General features: G+C 41.6%; 1 protein-coding gene and 1 long non-coding RNA gene across 2 annotated transcripts; both read right to left on the bottom strand.

Annotated features, from left to right (window-relative positions):
• Positions 1-1,604: 1,604 nt before the first annotated feature.
• On the bottom strand, positions 1,605-10,472 carry LOC128413921 (uncharacterized). The gene is made up of 4 exons (XR_008330523.1): positions 5,721-10,472; positions 4,621-4,758; positions 3,292-3,381; positions 1,605-1,730 (listed from the first exon to the last, which is right to left on the bottom strand). It is a non-coding gene; the product is annotated as an uncharacterized LOC128413921 (long non-coding RNA).
• Positions 10,473-11,363: 891 nt separating this feature from the next.
• KIFBP (kinesin family binding protein) lies at positions 11,364-23,885 on the bottom strand. The gene is made up of 7 exons (XM_053388456.1): positions 23,406-23,885; positions 21,392-21,490; positions 18,713-18,792; positions 18,449-18,632; positions 17,788-17,872; positions 14,202-14,311; positions 11,364-12,780 (listed from the first exon to the last, which is right to left on the bottom strand). The coding sequence occupies exons 1-7, from the start codon at positions 23,790-23,792 to the stop codon at positions 11,902-11,904; spliced, it is 1,824 nt and encodes a 607-aa protein (XP_053244431.1). The 5' UTR covers positions 23,793-23,885; the 3' UTR covers positions 11,364-11,901.
• Between the last annotated feature and the right edge of the window lie 801 nt (positions 23,886-24,686).

Genomic DNA, 24,686 nt, shown 5'->3' with positions numbered 1-24,686 from the left:
GATCAATACCTTCCCACCTCCCCTCCTTCTTTTCAAACTTTTCCAGTAAAGATTAAGAGATTAAACTCTAAGGAGAGTGAAGGGATAGCTGGATAGCTCAGTTGGTAGAACATGAGACTCTTAATCTCAGGGTCATGGGTTCAATCCCCATGTTGGGTGAAAGATTCTTGCATTGTAGGGCATTGGACTACATGGCCCTTGTGGTCCCTTCCAACTCTATGATTCTATTATGTTTTTGCACACCAAGCAATTTCACATTTATCTGAATTCCTAAACATTTTAACATGCATCATGGTCAAAACCTCTAACAAGTGGCGTTAATACCAAGCAGATACACCTCAAGGAAACGGCAGGCCATACATTCAGCAGTTAAGAGTGCCTGCTGTTTCCTATTTTTACGGTGTTCTTTCGTGTTACGACACGATAATCAGCCTAAGTGGGTAGCTAGTTTGATGGAATCACTTTGTGGCTGAGCACTTAGGACACAATCTACTGCAACTTTCTTTATGTCACAGAAAGTGTTTTAACTATATCACTATCAAACTTTCCATGGAAGCTTTTGAAATGACTGAAGAAATAAAATCCGCACAGAACTTTCCCACCAATAATAAGCTGGTCACTCCATCCAAACAATGTCCGCTGCCTCAAACCCCCGAGAGCCGCTGTCCACCAGTGTAGACAATATTGAACAAGACTGACAGTCTTTCACATTGATTCTGAGGACAGGAACATTCCCAAGGAGACGGGAAGAGTTGAAATCCTCTGTGTTCCATTAGAGCATATGGAAATGTGAGTAATATTCTGGGCCAGTATGAGGTCACACAACAAATTCACAGCTGCCTCCATATTCCATCTCATATATTCTATCCCACATACACTTAATACAAATAGGTGGGTGCCAGAAATCTTCCCCCGTGAGGTACTGAAGACCTTGTGAGGTACTGAAGACCTTAAAGCGTTGGCTGAATAGGAACCAACAAATGGAGAAGCAATGCCGAGAATAGAGGAAGCCAGGGTTCAAAATGGAGTGGGCATGCTGTGGACGTCACGGTTGGTCAGAGAGAATGGCACAAAATCATGACCACATAGGAAGCTGCCTTATCCTGTGTATGACTATGAATCCCAATATTACCTACACCTAAGGTGCTTCCATATGGAGGCTTTATATTGTGAATGGGTCATAAAGATCTGGTTTTTCTGTCTCTGTACATTCGGCACTTTAGCTTGCACAGTTTCCTGTTTTTTCCTGGATATTCATTGCTACTCTGCTTCTGGCGGTCATTCACAATAGTGAGCAGAGTTTGACAGACTGGGTTGCGCTTTGTTTGCCTTTCATTCCTCCCCTCAGTCACCCATCTACAGTGCCCAGATTGCTTTGAGGGGAGAAATATGCTTCAAATGTGCTTTAAATGTATAGTGTGCACACAACCTATGTCCCATTGTTTAAAAACTTGGCTCCCTTTTTCTATTTAGCCATTAATTCTCGACATAGATATAAGTAGTCAAATGAGGGAAACAAAACAAGGCTTTTAAAATGATGATGATGATGACAACAACAACCAGAATGACATGTTTGAGGGCAGCGATAAAGTTATGACAATGTCTTCAATAAATTTCATGTCACCAGGAAATGCATCAGGAATTACACTTATGTAGGTGGTCTCAGTGATAGTATGCAAAAGTGCAGCATGGGTTTGTATGCCCATGTACAAAGGGTAGATGAACATAATCTTGACAGAAAGGCAAATGAGAGAGAAAACGATTAAGAAGCCATTAGAGAGACTGTTCATAAGGAGGCAGAGCTGCAAGTACATCAGAACAGAACAGAAGCATGACATGAGCACAACTGCACTCTCCCCACTTGTGACCCCCAGCAACCATATACTGTCTGACAGTGAAAGGAGAACATCAGTCATGGATGGTAGCCATTGATGGCCCTATTCTCAATAAAGGGTCTAGCAAGGTTAGAGAAGGTTGCCAACCAATCTACGGTCATTTTCACATGAGACACTAAGCGCCAAACTGTATGTTATGCATAAACTTGTGTAATAAGTAGCTCTTACTTCACAGGAAAAGCCACCTCAGGAGGAGGTGAGTGGGAACAGAGAAGTGGCAGGGGGCTTTCCCACTCATTCTTTTGTTACCCCAAATTCTCCCTCTCTCTCTCTCTCTCTCTCTCTCTCTCTCTCTCACACACACACACACACACACACACAGTAACTTTTACAGCATCAGTTTCAGAGATATTATGGCAGAAGACTTCAATCCTAAACATTCGAGTAGTATCTTGTCATTTGGCTCTAAAAAGGGCTTCCAGATGTCTTGTGCTTTGCTCTGGTCAAATGCAAAAGTCGTTCAAGCAGGCCAGGATGTGGGAGAGAGATTTAATGTGCATGATTGCCAATGTAAGTTGCACATTTTTCCTGAATACTAATTTAAGCCAGAGTCATAACTGTCATGTATGAGATAGCCCTAAGTTTGGAGAAAGAGAGTTTAAAAATGAGTTGTAAATGTGTACTAGAGTAGGCTCTTGGTTCGTTTAGTGAAAGATGGGTGGAGATGTGTTCAAAATAGCCACTCAGGCAAAATCTAATCTTAACACTTCCCTCAAAGCGGTGCCTTCTTCTCAAAGATGTTGATAAATCTCTCACAACTTATCTTGCACTACAGCAGTAATCTTTTCATAAGGATAAACTGCCTCCCTGTCTTTAACCCTTTCTTCAGAGACCAAAACGTAAGCACACATATAATCATAGTCAGAAGGGACCATGAGGGTCATATTTTGCCCAGTATGGGACTCGAACCCATGACCCTGACATTAAGAATCTCATGCTCTACCAACTGAGCTATCACATTATATCATGTATTTAAGTCATAATTATGATGACCAAAAGAAAAGAAGGTCTGTTTCATCTGTAGAACAAAACATGGCTTCGTCATTTGCAATTTTAACTCATTATTACCATGATGTATATATTCAACCACTTGGTATAAACTGCTTGTCTGTATTGTCTCACTCAATTGTATTGCCATCTAATAAAAGGCTTAACGTGTTCAATTTCTGCATAGAAAATAAGGCGGAATCAGGGAAAAAAACATTAAAGTGGAAGGGGAAACAGCAGCTTTTTAGGCCTCTAGGAGTTCGTATTGACTGGGGTCCAAACAACTCATCAGTCACAGTGTTGACTTCCCACATTGGCTGAAAATACTGACAGGAGCAGGCAGACTTGCACATTTCACAGAAATTGCTTAGAAGGGGGACTTTCTTTCTAGGATGGCTAGAGTCTTAACTTTTTTTAAAGAAAAAGAAGAAGAAACGTTCAGTGTATGGGACATCTGCATGAGGCTCCGTGGCACCTGTGGGTGTGAGGCTGGAAATCCCTGGAACAGAATCAGGCCCAAATCACAACTATTCAGTGACAAAGTAATTTACATACTAACTTCATTCCCTATGGGGGGGAAGGCACACCTAATCAAATGGCTTTATCTATTCTTATTCCTATTCTTATTAAATATCAACAGTCATATCAAATTCAAATTATACTGTCTACAAACTATGAACACATGTGTCTACTGGCTGTTTTGTTTTTCTTAAAGTTGCATTGGAACTGGCCAGATATTCTTCATCATTCCTAAATTACCACCATCATTATCATCTAATAGTATATCCTACTAGGAGAAACACAACATTTAGGTTAGCCCAATATGCCCAATTCTTCTGTAACTTTTTCTTACACTTTGGACCAACATGCATACACTATTTTCAAGCCACATGGAAAGTAGATTAAGAGCTTTGCATTCTTCCAAGGCATTAAAATTGGGAGAGAGATTTCTTTCCTGTGAATACTTTTGAGTCTGCCTATCCAAGCAGGCACATGTGGCTTATTGTTGCATACTTGGGGTTATTTCGCAAGTAGCTAATAATAAGCAAATAAGCATTTGAGGATTCAAAATGTTTGCCTGCCTATGAAATAATATCCAGGTCCCTGCTTACAAAATTATTTGGTTTATTTTGTTTGCCATGATTTATATACAGAAGGTTAAATATGCCAGATATAACACAAAGGCATTCTGTAGTCACTGCATGCACGGTGGGGGGAAAGAGTTGCCAAAGGGTATTATGTATGTCATAAAGCCATAGATAATGTCGGGGTAGCATCTGAGATTTGTAAAATCCAACATTCCCCCTGCTTCCGGACTAAGTTCATCAAAATTATCCGGATCAGTGATTCTTGTAGCACAGAAATGTCTGTCAGATAATAGAAGGAAAGGCTGAAGTTATTTAGAACAAGCAGGGATGAACAGCAGATTGAGGCCCTTCCCTTGCTAGAATCAGTGCTATTGATCTGCAGTCAAAAGCAGGTCAACTACTGCAGTTCCAACACAGCACAACAGTGTGTCCTGTATCCCATTACAATCCTGCTAAGCCTGACCCAAGGCAAAGACACAAATTGGTGGCCCCTTACAATATCACCCCTAGCAAACCCAAGCAAAAAAAGGTTTGAACCAAATGCTCATTATTGAGTGAGTGGGTGGGCACACACGCTTCTTGTTGTGTTGGAGTCTTGCGGGTGGTCAGAGAATGAGGTCACAGAGGAATAAAAATGTAGAAAAAATTACCTGCACTACACTTGGGTCTTGGAGATAAAGTTCCATATACATGATGCCAGATTCTTATGATCGCCTGCCTAAGTATCTTTCGTGCAAACTGGTTGCAGAGTGGTCCTTTGCACTTACGGGGGGGGGGGGGTTAAGCTGCTGTGGAAATGTGGAAAACTGAATTTATAATTGCAAGAATGAAAAACAGAGGCAAAATGAAATTGACAAATTCGTCCATTCTGCCTATACATACTGTTACCCTCTTATCTTATAGATATTAATCAGAAATTCAGCATATGATCCTCTATGACTGGGGGTGGGGGGAGCAGAAAGTTCAAAAAGCTGCAAATGTAAAAACCACAAGTAAGATGAATTAGGAAACATTTGTAAAATCAACAGCAAACAGCTGTTCCACACGGTTCCAATCTATGAAACATCATAGAACAGATGTCCTTCTGACAGAGGACACAGGCTACCTCAGTTGCATGTCTTGGCTGTATAACTGTTAAACTGCCATGGGAGATGCCAAAAGCTGTCAACATATTCCCACCTGCTTCCTCCAGAATTAATATATTGACAGACAGATTTTTCCCTCTAAGAATTTATTCACATTATAGAAGCCTAACTAACTACCCAGTCAATCAATCAATTTACCAAGCCATAACATTTCAGTTTTCTGCCCAGCTGCCAAGAAAATAAAAGACAAAGTTCACATTTCACCAACAGCAGCAGCAGTTTAAAAAAAGAAAAGCCTTCTAATGGTTCAAACAAAAGTATTTAGGTGAACAGACAACTTTTTCCTCTGCTCTCTACTGCTGGATTTTACCCACACAACAAAAAATCCTAGGGGTGCAGTTAGTATTCATTTCAAAATGAATGAAAATCTGTAGTCAACAATGGGACCATTTAAAAACATACACATCAATTATTATTATTATTAATCAAATGTATTAATAATTAAATTTTTATACTGCCTTTCATCTGTAGATCTCAGGGTGGTGCACAGTATAAAAATACAAAATAAAAACACGAAAAAGAAGAAAAACAACACAAACCAACAACCCCATGCCACTCTAGCAAAGTCAATACTTTTATTATTTATTATTACATTTATACTCCACCTTTCTTCTACGTTCCTCAAGGAGGTGTGCATTGTTCTCCTCTCCCCTTTTCATCCCCCACAACAACCCTGTGAGGTAGGTCAGGCTGAGAGGCAGGGATAGGCCCAAGTCACCCAATGAGCTTTTTAGCCAATTTGAACCTGGGTCTCCTGAATCCTAGTCTTAACACTTTGCATGACATCACACCACACTGACTTTTTATTATTGACCATTTGCGGGCAGGAGGGATCATCTTTCTCCAGCAGTGGCAGAGCTTCTTTTCTCAACAACTGTTACAGGGTGGCCTTCATTTTATTTACCCAGACTGCCGAGGGACTTTGCATTGTTTCCAAGGCACTGTGTGCATATAGTCATGGTGACGAAATGGCATCCACCCGTGGTCTTTAATAGCAAAAATGAATGGAATAACAAAAAAAATGGGATGGGGGGGGAGAGAGACTCTGGCTCCCTCAGACCCACCCCTAAACACTGAGCTCTGTCCTGTGACAATAAATTTGCACTAGACTCCAGCACTGGGCCTGTTCTGGGCCTTACATCCTGAGTAGTACTCTCCCGTCATGCTACCAGCTTTTTTTTTGTTTAAAGTGCTCACAATCCTATGCATAGTGAACATAACACATATTGTGTAAGGAACTCGCTCTTTCCCCAGTCTGCCCACCTGACTATGTGAAGGAATGCTCTTTCCTGCAAACACAATTCTGCATGGAAAAAGCTGGTTGTGATAGGGAGAAGGCCAAGCTCTCCCCTCAATATCAAGTTTTCTGTGTGCAGGAATAATGTCTTCCAGGGTCCTTCTGCTAGGCAGGGTGAGACAGGTGCCTCTGGTGGCAGCAGCTGGAGGTGGGGAAAGTTGCCCAAGTGTTCGATGACAGAATTGTGTGTACCAATCCAGGCTGTGGTGGTGGATGTTGCCGTCTCATTGTCAGTGTTGAAGAAAGAGTCAACTGCCAATCTGGCCAACTTCTGCATGTTGGAGGATGCCAGCTTCTCCTATGCCTCAGGTCACAAAGCATCTTGGCCTGACCCCGATTTTTATCGTATGCAGTATCATTTAGTCATGTGAGCCCCATTTGCACTTCTGGCATGATAACTGTTATCACCTCATCTGCTGTTTCCAAGAACAAGACCATAGTTATAGGCTATGCTTCTTGTCGCTTTGTGGCTTAGAGGGAGTTTTTTGTGCAAGGTACTGGTTTCTCACAGCAATTGCTTCATGTTGAGGCTACAACAGACGTTGAGCAGGTATGTTGCAAAGCCATGCAATATGAACCCCTACCAAATTTAACTACTTGCAGCCCACTCTTATGCATGTTTTCAACAGGTCTTACTCGTCAGCAATTGTACATAGAACGTGCCAGCATAGCAATGACTCCTGCTGTGTTGGGGAGACACCATGATCCTATAAATTACTGCGTCATATTTAGGAGAATGGGGCAATTAAAGAGAGTGGGGATCATTAATCAACAAACATACTTATCTCTCCCCAACCCCACCCTCTTGCTGTAACTTTTGTGTAACTTGCAGTGTGTGTTTTTGGGTGATATGTGATGAGGTATGCTCCAGGAAACGTTGCCTTATTTTCTGATAAGATAATTAGATCTACAACACCATCCACCCAAAGCTAAGCATCCTTTTTTATATTTCAATGGTGCATACTAGAAATGTTGGAGGCTGCCATACCAAGTTAGACCAGTGTATTCTCTACACTGATTGGCAGTATCTCACCATGGTTTCAAATGAAAAACTTTCATAGTCCTACCTAAAGATTCCAGGGATGAACACCTGAGACCTTTTGCATGCAAATCATGTGCTCTGTCACTGAGAAAGCCTCTTCCCCATAACTCTCTCATTGAAATTGATACAACTAATTGGTAAATAACCTTTGGCTGGCTTGTGCCCTGATTAAACAAAGCCTTTCCTTCAGAGCAGCAAAACTATGTGTATGCCAGTGGTCACGGTGAATAGATTAAACTTGATTATCAGCATTGCATTTCCATACCAAAACCTAACATTTACTGACATCACTACCAGTTGGGAGAGGAAATTGTGCGGTTGGGATGTGCAGCTGTTGTTGCTAATATTCTCCGAACAACAGACCAAGGACATAAAACCGTTATTTTCATTGATAGATTTTACATAAACAAACACACCAACCACTCAAGTGCTCACAAAGTTTTTCAACAGAACAGCTTGCCTGGGAAGCTATGGAGCGTTACAGCCATCCATGCCTAACTTTTGCAGTCAGCTCAACTGACAACGGTCTTATTAGACTCCAAACCTAAACATGCTCACTAGAGAGTAAGTCCCATTGACCACTGGTGAGGCTTGCTTCTAAGAAAATTACATGCATCTGCGCTGTTACACTGTTACAGTGCAACAGGAAATTGGGAAAGTTGCTCCATAACTTTTCAACACAGGTTAGCCCACTGGATGTTCACATAGCAGTTATGGTTTCAGATGTCCACACAATGTTGCAAAAAAACAACAATAAAAAAGGCTAAGGGGCCGCTATGTCTTGAGTCCAGCTTCTCTTTACAGCCAAAGTGATCCTGTTATTTTGTAAGCACATGGGAAAAGTACAGAATTCAGCTTTCTGAAAATCATTAGTAATAATAGTTTCTAGCCCTCAGTAGCCAGAGGTGTTACTGAATAAAATCTCCACTGCTTGGGGATGGGGCCCTCAGTGAACACAGTAGCTTCTTTTCCCCTCCCCACAACAAAAATATTAAATAAATATTAATACAGGATAATTTGTGATTGGAAGAGGAGGTAATTACATTCACTAAGCAATGTTCTTGTGTGCCAACATTGACCAAGACAATTTAGATTATGTGCAGCTGAACTGCTGCCACTCAGAACAAGCAATAGTGGCCTAGATGTACAAATAATGTGCCGAGGCATAAAGCAGCTTCCTAAGACTGAGCAATAAAGGAATACGTTCCAAACAGCTAGTCATTGACACCAGCCTGAACACAGCACTCTGAACAAGCTGCAGTCTTCAGACCATCTACAAAGGCAGCACCTTGCAGATTACATATCTTGTCCTATGCTTAGGGCTCTCGGTGGCTTGCTAAACAATTTGCAATTGTACAACGGAAGAGAACAAAGAGCAACTTCTCTCGATGTTCCACAGAATGTCCCGAATAGCCAGACCCTTAAGCAGCTGCCCACAGCAACCCAGCTGGCCTTTGTGATGTGATCAGAGTCTCACTAGGGCAAGAGGCGGCGGCGTAAGCTCTCAGCAACGGTTGCTCTGTGGGTGCTGCCTGGCAACTCTTCCCCCTTTCCTGATAAGAGCTAAAAATGGCAAAGCATAAATTTGCCTAGTTCATGAAAAAGTATTCCAGACTGCATCAACCAAATAACAGACCCTTCTAATTCCAGAGTAACTGCTTATGGTACTTGACCTATCATTGAAGAATTCCACAGTGCATCAGTCAGAGATTGTAGCAGCACCAGCAGGAGCACAGAGGGGAGAGGGGGTTTGTAGGCAAGCTAAATCAAGTATATAGTTTTCCCAATTATACCTCACTGCCTTGTTACAACCAATATTTACCCACAGTGAGCTTGCAATTAACTTACAGTTTTAGCATCCTGCTGCTATGGTTTTCTCTTCAATAGTTATTTTTTTCAACTGGTTAATGTACTGCGTACAGGAGGGACAGATGAATGGAAGTGTAATGTTATCTTCAAGTCTACCCATAGCTCTCCCACCCTCATCAAGATGCAAAGAACACTGAAGATGGCAGCCCTTGTCCCCCCCCCCCCATTCTATTTCCCTAAGGGTACTGCATTTAGTAACACAAAAAATGAGTTGCTGGCAGAACTGCGAAATCAAAAACATCCAGCCCAAGCTGCAGCAAACATGTTGCTCATTCTTGTCTTGTGGTGGGCTTGTGGTGACTTGCATGCAGGTAAATGGAACCCCTTTGCAGCTGCTTTGCTCCTCTTGTGCAAATAGCTGAATAAGCCAGGATTCAGCTCCTAAGCAGGAACCCAGATAGGATCCAGGAAGTTACAGGCAACTTACCTTAGCATCTGTGCTGGGAAGCTAAAGGAAAACACTGTAAAGGCAGAATTACTAAGGGTATAGAACAGGTCTTACCGAAGCAGAACCAGCACGGCTTCCGCAAGAGTAAACCTTGTTCCTTGAGTGCCAACAAACATATTGACACAAGTTGATCCATCAGATATTGTGTACTTAAAGATTGTCAAAAAGCTGCTGATGAAGTACCTCACCAAAGACTCCTGAGTAAGCTTAACAGTCATGAAGTCAGAGGACAGGCCCTCTTGAGGATCAATGACCGGTTAAGAAACAGGAAGCAGAGAGCAAGAATAAATGGGACTTTTCTCCTAATGCAGGGGATGGGGAAAGTGGAGTCCCTAAATGATTAGTATTGGGTGGGACCTGTGCTTTTTATTTAATTATCTAGAAGTCAGGGTAAGCAGTGAGGTGGCCAAATTGCTTTGGATGTTTAAAACAAAAAGTGATTGAAAAGATCTCCAAAGGGAGCTCTCCAAACTGGGTGAATGATACTAAAATAGTAGGTGTATTTTAGTGTAAGTGATGCACACTGGGGCAAAAACAAACCAACCAACCAACCAACCAACCCCTAACTTCATATATAAGCTAATGGGAGTCTCAGCTGCTGTTGACTGACCAGGAACAAGACCTTGGGGTTGCAGAAGACAGCTTGATGGAGATGTTGACTCCCATGTGCAGCAGCAGTGAAAATGGCAAAGTCCATGTAAGGCAGCAGGTTGAAAATGTAACTACCAATGTCATAAGGCCGCTAGACAAATCTATGGTGTGACCACACTGGGAATATTATGTACAGTTCTGGTCACACTTCAAAAGAGACATTGTAGAGCTGGAAAATATTCAGGAAAGAACCAGAAATGATCAAGGGACTGCAGCAATTCTCCAATGAGGAAAGATTACATTTGGGGCTTTTTAGTCTGGAAAATGGCAAGTATGTGGGTGGGGGAGAACATGACAGAAGTGTTTAAAAGTATGCATGGTTTGGAGAAAGTGGGTAAGAAAACATTTTTCTCCCTCTCTCAAAACACTAGAATTCATGGGAGTCCAATGGAGCTCCATGTTGGAAGATTCAGGAAAGACAAAATAAAGTACTTTTTCACATAAGAGGCATAGGCAAATTCATGGAGGAGTGGCTGCTAGCCATGATGCTTAGATTCTAACTTCACTGCTGGAGGCAGTATGCCTCTGAATACCAGTTTCTGGGGATCACAAGCGGAAGAATGCTGTTGTATTCATGTCTTACATGCTAGTTTCCCATAGATATCTGACTGGCCACTGTGAGAATAGGATGGTGGGCATTTCTTAATTTTCACCTCTCCCTTTCAAAAACCACTATTAATAAGAGAATATGCCATTGAACATAGATGTGAGCTGCCAGAGAATCTTTGCTTTTCTTGTCTTTAAATGTTCAACTCTAGTCCTTACAGATGGGAATATGAACTTCAGTTGTAGGATGGGACTAAGAAGAGTCCTGGCCTATGGTTTGGTAATAGCTGGAATGTATTTAAGACTCAGGCTGAAACTTGTGGAGAAAATCTGGAACAGGTTTCTACTGCCAAACAGGTCACAACGCACACACACAAAATGACGGCAAGAGAATGTGCAATCAGGCATGTTTGTTTATTGATCCTATTTAACAGGATTCAAAAGGAGGACAGCTAACATATACAAAAATAAATATGACGCCATTAAATTAGAGATATGTTAAGTTTTTTTCCAGGGACTGTTAATGAGGAAAATAAATTCCACCTACCTAAGTCTCTATTTTGTGGGGATGGATTGGGCTGTAAATACAACGTACTCAAAAAGTTCCCTTTTGGAAGAAACAGTTGGAGAGCAGCACTACAGTTGGAAACTGGACCATGTAGTGGAAGGAGAAAAATAAGGCAGGAAGGTGTGCATGTCAGTACGGAGCAAGCAATACAGAGCACCAGTTGACCATTCACTGTATACTTAATATTGAAGTGTGGGAGAATTACTACACTTGACAGTTTTCCATTTTATACGGGTTCTATGCTGCCTGTCACAGTGGGAGCACACAACAGATGTTGGATGACTACAAGGCAACTGCCATAAGGGAAACTGCCTCTTTGGACAGCGATTGTGTTAATATTGCACATTTCCACGGGAGGAAGGAGTTTAAGTGAAAGTAGAAAGCTTGGCTCTTAGCCTTTCCATTCTTGTTGGGAGAAGCCCAACCATCTCTCTACTGAGCTCTAGCTCAGTTTCAATGGCCTGGACGGCATCTGTGTGCTTCTCGCAGTAGTCTACCAAAAACGAGTAATACTCCAACGAGGTCTGCATGTTCTCCAACTGTTTCTTGCCATCCGAAGTAATAAGCTTGCCATAAAGGCGGGCAATATGGAACTTGGCCACCATTGCAGGGCGCAGGACATCCTCCTCTAGGGTCTCGGGGAAAATCTTATCAGGGTTCCTCAATGAATCCAAAAAGAGTTCATAGTATTTCATGGCCATCTGAGCAAGAGAATTTATTTTCTTTATTGTGTGGGAGTCAAGTTCCTCTAGCTTATTTCCAATGGCCACTTTTAAATCCATCATCTCGTAATAGGTGTCAGCTAATTCAAACTGAAGCTGCCTACTGAGCAGAAGGTAATACTGAGGGTTTAAGCCAGCATATATGGGCTCCAGCATATCTATCCTGCGCTTGTGCATCTTGCAACGCCTCTCATAATCTTCTTCAAAGAATGCCAGCACCTTGAACAAGGCACTGTGATCCTGAAGAATTTCAATGTGGTCAGTGACATACCCATCTACCTGAAAGAAATCTTTTGCTTCATTGACATAATTCTGACCCACTAAGAAGACTTCTCTAGCTTCTTTGAAGTCTAGTGGAAACACACAGCTCACTTTTTCTTCCATGGCCAAAATAGAGTCACACAGATCACTAGTTCCAAACAGAACAGCCTTCTTCCTGTCCTCTTCCTTCTCATCCTCCTCTTTCTTCTGCTGGGCTTTAAGCTCCGACTGCCTGTCTGGATCCAGCTCCCCAATGTTGTCCTAAAACAAGAACGCACAGCGTGAAATACTTCGCCACAAGATGTCAAAAAACTAGATACCGCCAATTTGATAAATTAATCACGTTCACAGTAGCAACTTCTGTTACTCCTATGTTTACGTGACAGAAAAATACATGTTTTGGATTTCTAGAAATTGTTTAGTACTTCCATATATGATTCTTATTTATTTTGATAATTCAATGGAAACACAAGCTGAGCTTATAGCAGCAACTTAGTGGTGGAGGCATTTTAAAGAGTTTTCAACAATTCTCCAAGCAGTAACTCTGAGATATTTTCCTTGACTTCATTTAAGTATTTCACAGCAAGTGGTTGTCATTCTTGAATTTTTTGTTAAACCACTCCCAATATATCTGACATCTTGTAGGGTTCTCTTTTTCCTTTCCTATCCATTGTTAATACTACAGTGGAACCTCGGGTTGCGGACGTAATCCGTAATGGAGGCACATCCGCAATCCGCAGCGTTCGCATCCTAAAGCACCATGTCTGTGCTGGCGCGATTTGGCGCTTCTCCACATGTGTGAGCGGTGAAACCTGGAAGTAACCTGTTCTGGTACTTCCAGGTTTCCTGCGGTCCGCAACCCGAAAACACGTAACCTGAAACAGCTGTAACAGCTGTAGGTATGACTGTACTGTGTTATCAGACAGTAGGAACTGCTTTCCCGAGCTGAAAATCTCAACAGCTTATGTATGCTACTATTATTTTACTGTTATCTTAATGGTGTTTTGTGATTCATAATGATATTTTATTATTTATTTTTTAAATTGCTTTGGGGTCACTTGGGACAAAAAGCAGTATATAAGCACCACAACAATTTAAGGAAAACCTAACAAGGCAGTGGAAATTACACAGCTGATTTTTTAATAGATGAGACGCTGACATCTTCACGGCCAATGGGACATATGGGAATACCTGCCTGCTTGCCTATCTCAGCTGCTAAATATCCACTCTGACAGGACAATAATAGGCAAGTAGAAAATTACTGAAGAAGTCGAAGTGTAAAACTGTGTAAACACAGAGTATGCACCACTGGCAGACTAGCTTTAACAAAGAAAACTCTGCTTTCTTGGTTAGGTAATGTATCTAGCTCCTACTGAACCCATTTGGATACTATCAGTAAAGCATCAAGGCCCATGATGAAATCAAGGTGATATGGACAAAACTGGCAAACACAAGAGTAAGTGTTCTACTGCCCATGCAGAATATTGCTTGAAGGTTTAAAAATTAAGCAGAGATTCCAGCACTCAACTGATTTTGGTTCCTATCTCTGTACACACAGCAACCTTGTGACTTACATTTACTATACCCTCGAGTCTCAGCACCACTAGCAGCTGTTGCGACTACTGTGTTTAGTTACTCCTGCAAATGTTAAAAAGGTTATTTGCACTCCGTTTCTTGATTACCTCAAGCAATTTCCTGGCTCCCTGCAACAAGTTCAAGCAGTACTTAATCCAACACCTTGCAATTTCAGCTCTTCTCTGTCGAAGGTCTTGCTGATCTTGTTCTGTTTCATCTGGTTTAAAATATTACAATATTCATTAGGCTAGTTGACAGTTAGATTTTGAAAAGCCATCTCCGGGGGGGGGGGGAATAAGTTAGCCACTTAAAATTACCTGAAGGACTACAGAATTCAAGTAACTAATACTACTGGAATCTACTAAATGGCTATAAGGAGGAAGGTTTAACTTTTGGTCATAATATTTTCTAATCCTGAAGCTTTTCCATACTGTAAGGGGGATCAAACAGCTTCAAGATACTTCTACTGGAAATGGAGGGAGAAATTTAATTTCTATTCAGGAAAACAGGATGTAAAGAACATCTTAGAACACAGTTTTCATCACATCGTTAAAATAGTTTAAGCATTTCTAGCATTAACAGTCCTAAAAAGTAAAAAATGAAACAGCGAGGTATACTACCAATACAACCTATAGCAGGTTAAAGGCAGCTGCAAAAATATAAGAGGTGGGACACCTGAACTGTCGATAATACATGTGAAAAGAATCGCAGGTGGGAGAAGCCTGTGAACTTGGGATTCGGCTGGCACGCTTTGCGCCTCCCCTACTCGCGGGGAAACCCTATTTTGGGGATCCGGAGTGACGTGGGGTGAGTGGCACGGTGCTTTGAATCGACTGCTTCTTTCACGGAGTGAAGCCGCATTGCTGCTGCCGGAGAGCGCTGACCTTTTCCTGTGGACAATTGGATTTTAAACAACTACCCCTGAGTAGAACGGAAAATTGGATCTTGAAATACTTTAATTTGGCACCGAAGCGGGAAGGTTCTAAACAGGAAGTCCGCCTTCCGCTTTTGTAAATAGATTGAAGCAAAGACGCTACAAGCTAAAGTCTCTGAAAGCTTTTGACAAAGGATTAAATTTCCATTGGTCAAAAATACAAAACCCCCCTTGGAAGCAGGAGAAGAGGGGGGAAAGTTTTAGACCTAGTGAGCCTGCAGGAGAGAGTGAAAATAAATTACCACTGTTCTGAACCTGGGAACGGGCTGCTAGATGACGTTTGGGGAATGTTCATTGACAGAACGGATTTGACAGCTAGCTAAAATAAGAAAGATACGGTTTCCATTGTCCTCTTCTGCGTTCAAAAAAGGAGGAAAAAGTAACTGAAAATTGAAACTATTTTTATTTGCTTGAGTTGTGCTTGAAAGAATTGATACAAGTGGAGACTGTTTCCCTCTAGAGGGAGCATGTGAAACTGTTACAGGAGTGTAACAGGGAGATCTCAAGCTGCAAGATAAGGATTCTGAGAACCAGAGCTTGACCTTGGACCATTCAAAATGTTGATAGGAGAAGCTATTGTGACTGTATTATATAAGATAAACTACTTGCTGGAACAGCTTCATAAAAAGACAGATGACACGATCTTTAAAATTGATAACTTGGAACAGAAAGTGACTAATTTGAGTCAAAAAGCGAGTACCAACACAGAAACAATTCAGGACTCGGCACAGGAATACACCCTGGCAGGACAAATGGTGGAGGAAAAGGAGAAAGCTGTTGTTGTGAAACCTAAAGTAGTACAAGCGGGATGCTTAGTTTTTCAGAAGCAAATTGAGGATTATAAATTGAGGTCTTCCATGATTGAATCTAGCAAAAGTCAGATTTTGAGGATTGGATCCCGGCTTCGACTGAAGAAGGAAAGTTGGAAAGATCCTTCTATTCAGGGATTGAATGACTTTTGGGACATGGGTTTGGGTTTGGAGGAGCCTGAAGTTTTGGGGGCCTTTAGATTTGGAGAAATCCTGAAATATGTCCTGAAACACTTTATGGACTTTAGTTTTAATTATGGAAATTTGGCTGAACTGTCCAGAAGGAATAAAAGTACTGTTAGGTTGGAGTTTTCCCGAGATTTGCTCCTGAGCATTAAAGAATATGAAGAAGATCTGCAGAAGGGACTTGGAAAAGATTTAAGAGCCTCGGAAATAAGATCTCCAGGTTGATGGACTATATGGATCTGACGGAAAGGACTGGCAGAATCCGAAACCAGGGAAAGGAGATGGTGGAAGAAAACTGGAAAATTTAAAGTGTATATTTAGAAATATTGTAAAAGTAATGACTGTTAGAAAAATTGGTGGAATGATATTTTATGGATTTAGCAGAAATGCTTTAAGAAGTTAAGTATATATAAGTAATTTAGTCTTAATGGGAAATAAGGTTAAAAAATATGTTATTTATGATACGATAGAAAATAGAGAAAGATGGAAAGGATTTGCTGAAACAAGTACTAGAAGTGGGATACAAAAAGGGAGGTGTGAGGAAGTTGAGGAAACAAGGGAATGAAGGATAGAGTATGGAAAAGGAGGGATGTTTTTAAATTGTTTTTGTTTTGCTTCATTTATGTGTTTAGTTTAATGGGTTCAGGTTGGGTTTTGTATTGTTTATATATTGTATTGTTTTTGCTTTTTTTCTCTTTCGTTTTTTTTCTTTTCTGTCTTTCTTTTTCTTTCTTCTCCTTTTTTGTAACTTTTAAAAGTAATAAATATTATTTTTTTTAAAAAAAGATAATACATGTGAAAAGGATCTAAGGGTCTTACTAAACAAGCTTAATAGGAGTCAACAGTGTGATGCAGCAGTAAAAAAAGCTAATGCTATTCTATGCTGCATCAATAGCAGTCTAGTGTTCCTTTCAAGGGAAGTCATAGTACCACTCTGTTCTTCCCTGGTCAAACCACACCTGGAGTACTGTGTCCACGTCTGGGCACCACAGTTTAAGAAGGATATTGACAAGCTGGAACATCTGGAGGAAGGCAGCCAAGATGATAAAGGTTCTGGAAACCAGGCTTTATGAGGAATGGTTGAGGGAAATGGGTATGTTTAACCATGTAAAGAAGAGATTTAGAGATATGACAGCCATCTTCAAATATCTAAAAGGGCTGTAACATGGAAGATGGAGCAAGCTTATTTTCTTCTACCCTGGAGGGCAGGACCCGAACCAATGGATTCAAGTTACAAGAAAGAAGATTCTGAGTAAACATCAGGAAGGACTTTCTGAGAGTAAGAGCTGTTCGACAGTGGAACAGACTCCCACAAGAGGCGGTGGACTCTGCTTCCTTATAGGTTTTTAAGCACAGGGTGGATGGCCATCTGTCATGCATGATTTAGTTGAGATTCTTGCACTGCAGGAGGTTGGACTAGCTGACTCTTGGGGTCCCTTTCAACTCTACAATTCTGTGATTCTATGAATAGAGGAAAACTTTACATCTTCTCTCCCTCTCTAAAGTTGAAATATCGAAAGCTATTTCCTCTGCACCACCACTATGCCCCAAGTCTGCACTGTTAGTTTCAAAGCTGTACAAGCCCAATAGAGAAGTGTAGCCTTGCTGAAGGGCACCTCTTCACCCTCTCACATTGCAACCTCTTCCCCCAGTCCCACAAAATCAATGCAGCACTGAAACGGACAGCAAGCAGAGAATTCAACATTTTTGCTAACCCATATAACTCAAAGCCACTACAGTGAGGATTAAAATGAGATGACTTACTGTCCTCTGCAGATGGCACCTGTCCAGCTTGGCCAAAGATGACACTGGCAGCTGCTAAACAATGCCTGGACTCCATGAAACATTGCTATAAGGAGAAGACATGGTGGCGTTTGTTCCTGGCACGCAGTAAGATATTTTTCTCTTAATATTTAAGAATGAAATAATTCAGTTGCCCAATTGTTTGCCCAAATGCGTGATCTTTGAAGGATTTGGGGATATAATCTGGCAATGCTGTATAGTAAGAAAGCTGAGGACAAACACGTAAAGGTCTTCTAAGGAGTCTCCCCACCCTTACATGCACACTCATATCATAACAAATGTGAGGAATAAATTCCTCTAATGCACTTCTCCTGAAACATGACCTTTTTGTTATTCATGTTTTTGGCTGTGAGTTTGACATCTGTAAATGCCAACAAAGCTAGGAAAGAACATTGACTTACAAAATGAATGAGGCAAGTTAGTCATGACTTTCAGTCCCATGGATTTCAAAGGGAACTTAAGTGCAATTAACTTAGTGTGGAAGATGATGCAACCCAATGCCTGCCAATAAGACTCATACCACAGATAACAATAGCTTTTTGAAAGCTGGTCAAATAGCAACTCTGACATTGGTAGCACCTTAACAAATTAGGTACACTGAAGAAAACATTGAAGTGACTACCTTTGTGAGATAATACTGAGACAAAGTAGCTGCATTGAGAGCCCATTCTACTGGATAGTAGCCACTATATTCAAGCTGCCGTTTAAGGGTGGTATGGCAATACTGTGCAGCCTTCTCAATCATCTCCAGGTGCTGGTAGACTTGGGCCAGATAATATAACGTATGAGTATAGACTTTCTCAAATCTGGGGAAACAGAGGGTTTAGATTTAATTTTAAGACAGAAACACCCCTCCCAATCTCTGACTTTACAATTCAACATATACCTTTTTGATCTTTCTTGGTCAGTAAGTTTCTCTTCTTCATCCATAAAATGTTCACTGGAATCAAGCGGGGGATTCCCATTCTGCAAAACATAACATATATGAACTTAATAAATACATACAGTGGATTTGTGCTCTCTACAGGCTGCACTTTGGTACTGCAGAGAATATTAAGTTAAGATACATCCAGAAATATGTTCTTATTGCACAAAACATCTAAGTATCAGGACATCCAACCAGAAGACATATCTCTTTCTTAAAAATCCGTTCTTCCCTATTGTGTTGTAGAACCTGTAATCATGCATCTCTAACTGCACATTCTTCTAAAAACCTGTTCTATCCTCTTGAACAGTTACTTCTCCTGAACTCTGCAGCACTGACAGAAAGAATGTGATGCATTTAAACAAGAGTTTCAGTAAATGTAACAATATAGAAAAAAAGAAAGTTTACCTCAATGAACAAACCAGAAACTCTGGAAGAATATGCTTTCAGAAATTTTTGCTTTATGTGCTACTCAATGCACTCAAGACAAAAGTGGTTGCAACTAGATACAAGACATTACACGGAAGTAAAAACAACACAAGAGAAATATATCCCTGAACGAACAGCATATTTAATATTGAGATCCAGTTATTAGTTCAAGCTCTTGAACAACTCTAGAGCACAAAGTAGTCACATGTCCCTGTTATAAATTTATTTCTCAAGCGTAATTTGTAGCTGCTTTTATTCTCTTTGCAAATCACTAAGGCGGCTTCTTTTTTCTGCTTGGGAACTGGCAGGATAGTGGCAGACGCCATTTTGAGCTAGCCCTATTTTAATTGGCGTAGAGCTGGGGCTAACAGAGATAGAGGAGTTTGCAAAATCAGGGAGAGGGCAGCAACTGGCCCGCCACATATCCCAAATTTCTACCTTTAATAAGTTACTTTGAGGGCATAATTGCTGAAAAGCAAGATAAATTTTTTAATAACAATAAATAAGACCCATATGTATAGTTAACAAATCCAACAAAAGGTTTCTGGAAATATGTTCTGAATACAAATTTGGTTCCTCTAGCTCCATTTCACTTTAGGTCTTTCTGGAGCTGCAAATCCTTCCATCGTTATAAGTGTGATGACCAAGTCTGGACTCCCAGATTTCTTTTGCCACCACTACCCGACTACTACCTCACCTCTTCGGCAGGGTGAACTGTAAGTGCTTTCAAGTGAAACTCAGACCAGGGCAGCTGCCTACAGTCACCTTTATCTATCTCCCTGTCACTGAGTTGCAGCATTAAACCTGTCAATTCATCAATCGTTTTGTTGCCCTATGTCTGCATGTGTAGCACTGTCAAAGTATCTGGTTAAATAACAGGTTCGGAATTAAGAAGCTTTATTAAGATCAGGGAGAGAGAAAATGGGGGAGGGGAGAGACAGTTTCATAAAGAAATGAAAGCAGCTTCCTCTCTAAATAACCTATGACATACAATATCACAATGGTATCTTAAATGCACTTGCAAGGGGGAAAGGTCACCCATCATATTTGGAAGAAGGCAATAATTCTTATTTTCAACCAAGTAAAACTAAGGGAAATGAGTTGACAGGGTGTGAGACATTTAACCTCAAATCAAGGATGATCAAGCGGGACTGGACACACCTCCCAAGGTAGGGTTTTGATACTAGGGAGATGACAGGTTTAGCATGAACATAAACCAGCACACAGGAAGTTGAGCCACTGGTACCTAGATTCAACAATCCAGGAAGAATACTCTAAATGTGACAGGTAGGTTGTTAAGAAACAGAGGAACTACACTGGATTAAACAAGAAGGCAGGCATGTTCTTCTCAGGCCTTTCTCCAAAGCATCATCATCTCTAGTCAAAAGCAAATTCAGCAAAATAAGACAAGAGCGTAAATATGAAACAAGTGAAATATTTTCAGCATCACTTTTTAGAATTTGCCAAAGTGCAGCACTCCACTGGTTTCATAGATGCCATGTCGGAGAATGAACAAACACTGGAAATGCAGAAAGGCAGTGCAGTGCATAAATAGCGCCCCCGAGGGTATAACAAAGGCTCCATTGTGCTAAGGCTATGGCACAGCAGAGTCAACAACTTAGAAGGCTGCTTGTTATGCATAAGGAGTTTAGCTTGTTATAAGTCTTCCTGAAATACAGAAAAGTTCTTTTTTAGAAAACTAATTCTGCACTGCATTTTAGCCATACAGCAATAAGTCAAAGTGTTTTTAGAATTTTCCAGTTATTATAACTAATAATGGAAGTGTCCCTAATCTGTTTTATAGATGCTTTATGTGGTTACAGAGGGATGAAAGCACAGCTGCAATTGTGAGTTGACACTGATTTTCTAGTCAGCTGTTTGCACAGAACACTCTGCATAAATGCCAACCATTTTGAAGCTATCTAAAAATGATATCTGAACAGTAGATATATTTTTCACTTAGTACTATAATTATTTTTCAGAATTCAGGCATCAAAACTCCTGACAACACATATATTGTATCAAAATGTCTCATTTTATAACATGAGAAAACAGGCCTCTCAACTTGCAAAGCTCAGTAACAATTAATCCAGAAAGCCTGTTTATTATTTAATGATTGCAACTCATTGATATTAGAACTTGCAATTTTGATTACGCCTTGAGGTGCCACCACATTACAGAAACATAAGACGTGCTCATACAACACATTACCTCTTTCATGTACTGATTATATAAAGCCTCTGCAGATTCCAAGTAAGTCTGAGCTGTTTTAATGTTATCTCTTTCTGACCACAGGATGCCCAGGTTATTCTACAAAAGAAGAGGGAAATTGAAACATTTTTTTGTAATGCTATGAATGGCACAAATCCACCATCAATGAATAGGGAAGAGGGGTCACCCCCTTACATATTATATAATAACCAGACTTATACTATACTATTCCGCCTTACAGACACATACTGGGGAGCCAGGCCAGGGATGTGCAGCACATTACCTCAATATAAGCTATCCTTTCCAGTGCCTATTATTTATTTCTTGAATTTTGTATCCTGACATTCCTCCTAAAGGAGCCCAGGATGGGAAACATGCAAACAATAAAACAATTAGTATGAACATGCAAGAAACAGAAGAAGCTTCAAGCTAGTCCAAAAGGTTACAATTCTAAAACTCAAATCATGTTATTATTGGTCACTGGGAGCCACAGTGGTCTAGTTCTAACACCATTGTAGTTTGCGAACAAAAGCCATCTGGACTAAATGTCATCATTCCTTCCTTGCTACTGCAGCCGTGTACACCCCATACATTTAAACCACATGCCTTTCCCCAAATAATTCTGGGAATTGTAGTTTACCTCTTACAGAACTACCATTCGTAGCACCCTTAACAAATTACTGTTGGAAGAATTTTTGGGGGAAGCCTTAAACATGCTGTGGACACACAGCCTGCTACTGGCACACAAATTATTTTGATCCACAAACTCTCTTGAGTGGAGTTACTCAGCTCTCAAACTGCAATAGTAAATAATCACTGTAAGCACATTAACTGCAAATTGTTTTTCATTTCTTGAAGTAACAGCGTTACTGCCTTGCAAACCAATATTCCAGAGGATGGTCTGCCATCACCACCAGCTCAACCCTCCCTTAATACTTTGCACCGCAGCACTGCATTTCTCCAATTTGACACATGCCACCCCCTTGCACTAAAACAAGAAGAATAGACACATGGCTGCAGCAGCAACAGAACACAGAAAGCCTTCTGGATTTCCAACTCTGATATGCAGTTTCAACAATACTTCTATAGAATGGGTAACAGTTCAAAGGATATTCTTACAAAAAGGCAAAACAATGAGGAGTAGGGAGGAAACAACTTCATTCATTGATGGATTAAAAAAGTGTGGACAGTTAATGTTTGTTATGTAACATTCCACACATCTTTTGGAGGCATCATCCAGTACTTCAACAAGAGTTCCAAAGTGCCAAATAAAATAACTTGGATCTTGAGATCCTGTGAGTTAAGTTACTGACAAAAATCTCTGTTCAAAGAAAAGGAGAGAAGGAAAGAATATTTTTTGCTGGTTTCCCCTTTCCTCCCCCCCCCTTCTAATATGGAGGAACACCGGAAGTGTGGGAAGAGGTGAAGGAGGATGAGAGAACCAGCAAACGTTGCCTGCTCTCTTCCGCTAGCCATTAGATCCGACTTTGGATCCAAGCCAGCATATTATTCGTCTTAGATGCCTATTATGCATCGACTAGATTTCATAATGAGGAGAGATGCCGCAGAATCGATTAGGCTAACAAAACTAAAAACACAGCCATTTCCGTAAGGAAAACTGCACAGGTCAGGAAAGCTCATTCTCCCCAGTTGATTTCTGACTTCCAAATGATGCCATCTCCCAGGAGAAACGGTGACTGCCCCGGCCCAAGAAAACCTTTGCTGTTAAGATGGGTGGGCGATGAATGTACACACTGCGCCACGTGCCCGGGCTGATGTTTAAATGCCCCGGCAAGTATGCGGCACTCTGTGGTTTAGGAACCTGCAGTATCCCAAACACCGCAAGCCCGAGCGACGCAAAGAGGTTTGGCGCGCGTGTGCTGGGGGGGGGGCACACGTTCATGCACCCTGTTTCTTATCCACAGCTCATCGCAGTTGTGGGTCTGAGCCCCCTTTTGGGGTGAGCTATTGCGGGAGGGGGAGCGACCGACGACCCCTTCCTTCCTTGCCCCACCTGGGCCTGGATGTAGAGGGAGACGCACTCCCGGGAGAGGCGGTGAGGCTCCAGCAGCTGCGCGCACTTCACCAGGTGCTCCTCGCCGGCCGAGTACTCCTGCGTGTCGGTGTGGTTCACCCCGAGCTCGTACTCCACGGCGGCCAGCGCCACGGCGCGCTGCCGCTCCCGCTCGTCGGCCCCGGCCGCGCCTCCGCCGGCGCCTCCCGGGCTGCCTTCCGCCTCCTCGGAGCCCAGCTGCTGCTTGATGCCTTCCAGCAGCTCCCGGGCGCTGTACTTGGAGCGGTACGGCTCCGTCTCCGGGTCTTTCTTGGACTCCACGTAGGAGAGGTTGACGGCGCTGCGGAACTTCTCGCACAGCGAGGCCCACTCGGCGGGGGTCGCCATCTTCCCACTGAACGGGCTGCTGCGCTTTCCTCGCTCGTCTCTCGCCTCCTCCACTCGCTCTCTCTCTCCCGATCAGTTGGCTTTATGCCCGCCCAGAACCCTCCCGATGGGTATTCCGCATGCGCGTCAACCTCGTTCCCTCAGTTAAAATGGAGGCGCGAGGAGCGGATGACGCGGCTGCAGAGGAAATTGGGCTCAAGCGTAGTTTTGTGATTATCTCCGTTAGGGGGAATAGGGGTCTCCCAGGAATTCCTGGCACCCTACAAGCTATCGCTTTGGAAGGATATTTGCGGGGGGTAGGAAGCCACCACTGTAGTTTAAAGTGTCCTTGTGTGCCACCACTCTCGTCTTTGGTTGAGTACTGGCTCTAGATGATTTTTCATAGCCCAGAGATTTACAGTGGTTCCTAATTTGGAACACAAAACCCTCAAGAAGCGGGGAGCGAACCCAGGAAAATACCCATGGTTTAATATTTAAATATAAAACATTTACCAGACTGGTCAATTAACTTGGGAATAATATTTTCCCCATACTCGAATGTTCTGATTTTGCAATCTTGTGTTATTTTATTTACTGATCAATGACACTTCTCCTCTTATACTCCTCTGTATGATGCATTTTCATGCTTTTAGAGGGCTTTGGGCAAAAAAGCAGTACATAATAATAATAATAATTGTGTATTATTAATGTGTATTGTTATTTTTTTACCTACCCTTCACCAGCAGGTCCCAAAATGGGTTACAACAGTCTAAAACCAAACATTAAAAGCCACCCACACCCAGAGTGGCTGGGGAAACTTGGCCAGATGGGCAGGGTATAAATTATTATTAACAAATGTGTGCAGCTAATAGCTTGTTCTGGAATTTAGTGATATAAACCTGCCCTTTGTAGCCT

This window comes from Podarcis raffonei, chromosome 5 (assembly GCF_027172205.1).
Source record: "Podarcis raffonei isolate rPodRaf1 chromosome 5, rPodRaf1.pri, whole genome shotgun sequence".
In the NCBI taxonomy this organism is placed as follows: Eukaryota; Metazoa; Chordata; class Lepidosauria; order Squamata; family Lacertidae; genus Podarcis; species Podarcis raffonei.
This window is presented reverse-complemented; position numbering and strand designations above follow the sequence as displayed.

What these genes read in the sequence shown, in the direction of transcription:
- KIFBP (XM_053388456.1), bottom strand. Translation starts at nt 23,792, where the DNA reads ATGGCGACCCCCGCCGAGTGGGCCTCGCTGTGCGAGAAGTTCCGCAGC. An exon ending in CTCAGTATTATCTCACAAAG is followed by an intron (nt 17,873 to 18,448) that starts GTAGTCACTTCA and finishes TTCTCCTTATAG; the next exon opens with CAATGTTTCATGGAGTCCAG. An exon ending in GGTGCCATCTGCAGAGGACA is followed by an intron (nt 14,312 to 17,787) that starts GTAAGTCATCTC and finishes ATTTTAAACCAG; the next exon opens with ATGAAACAGAACAAGATCAG.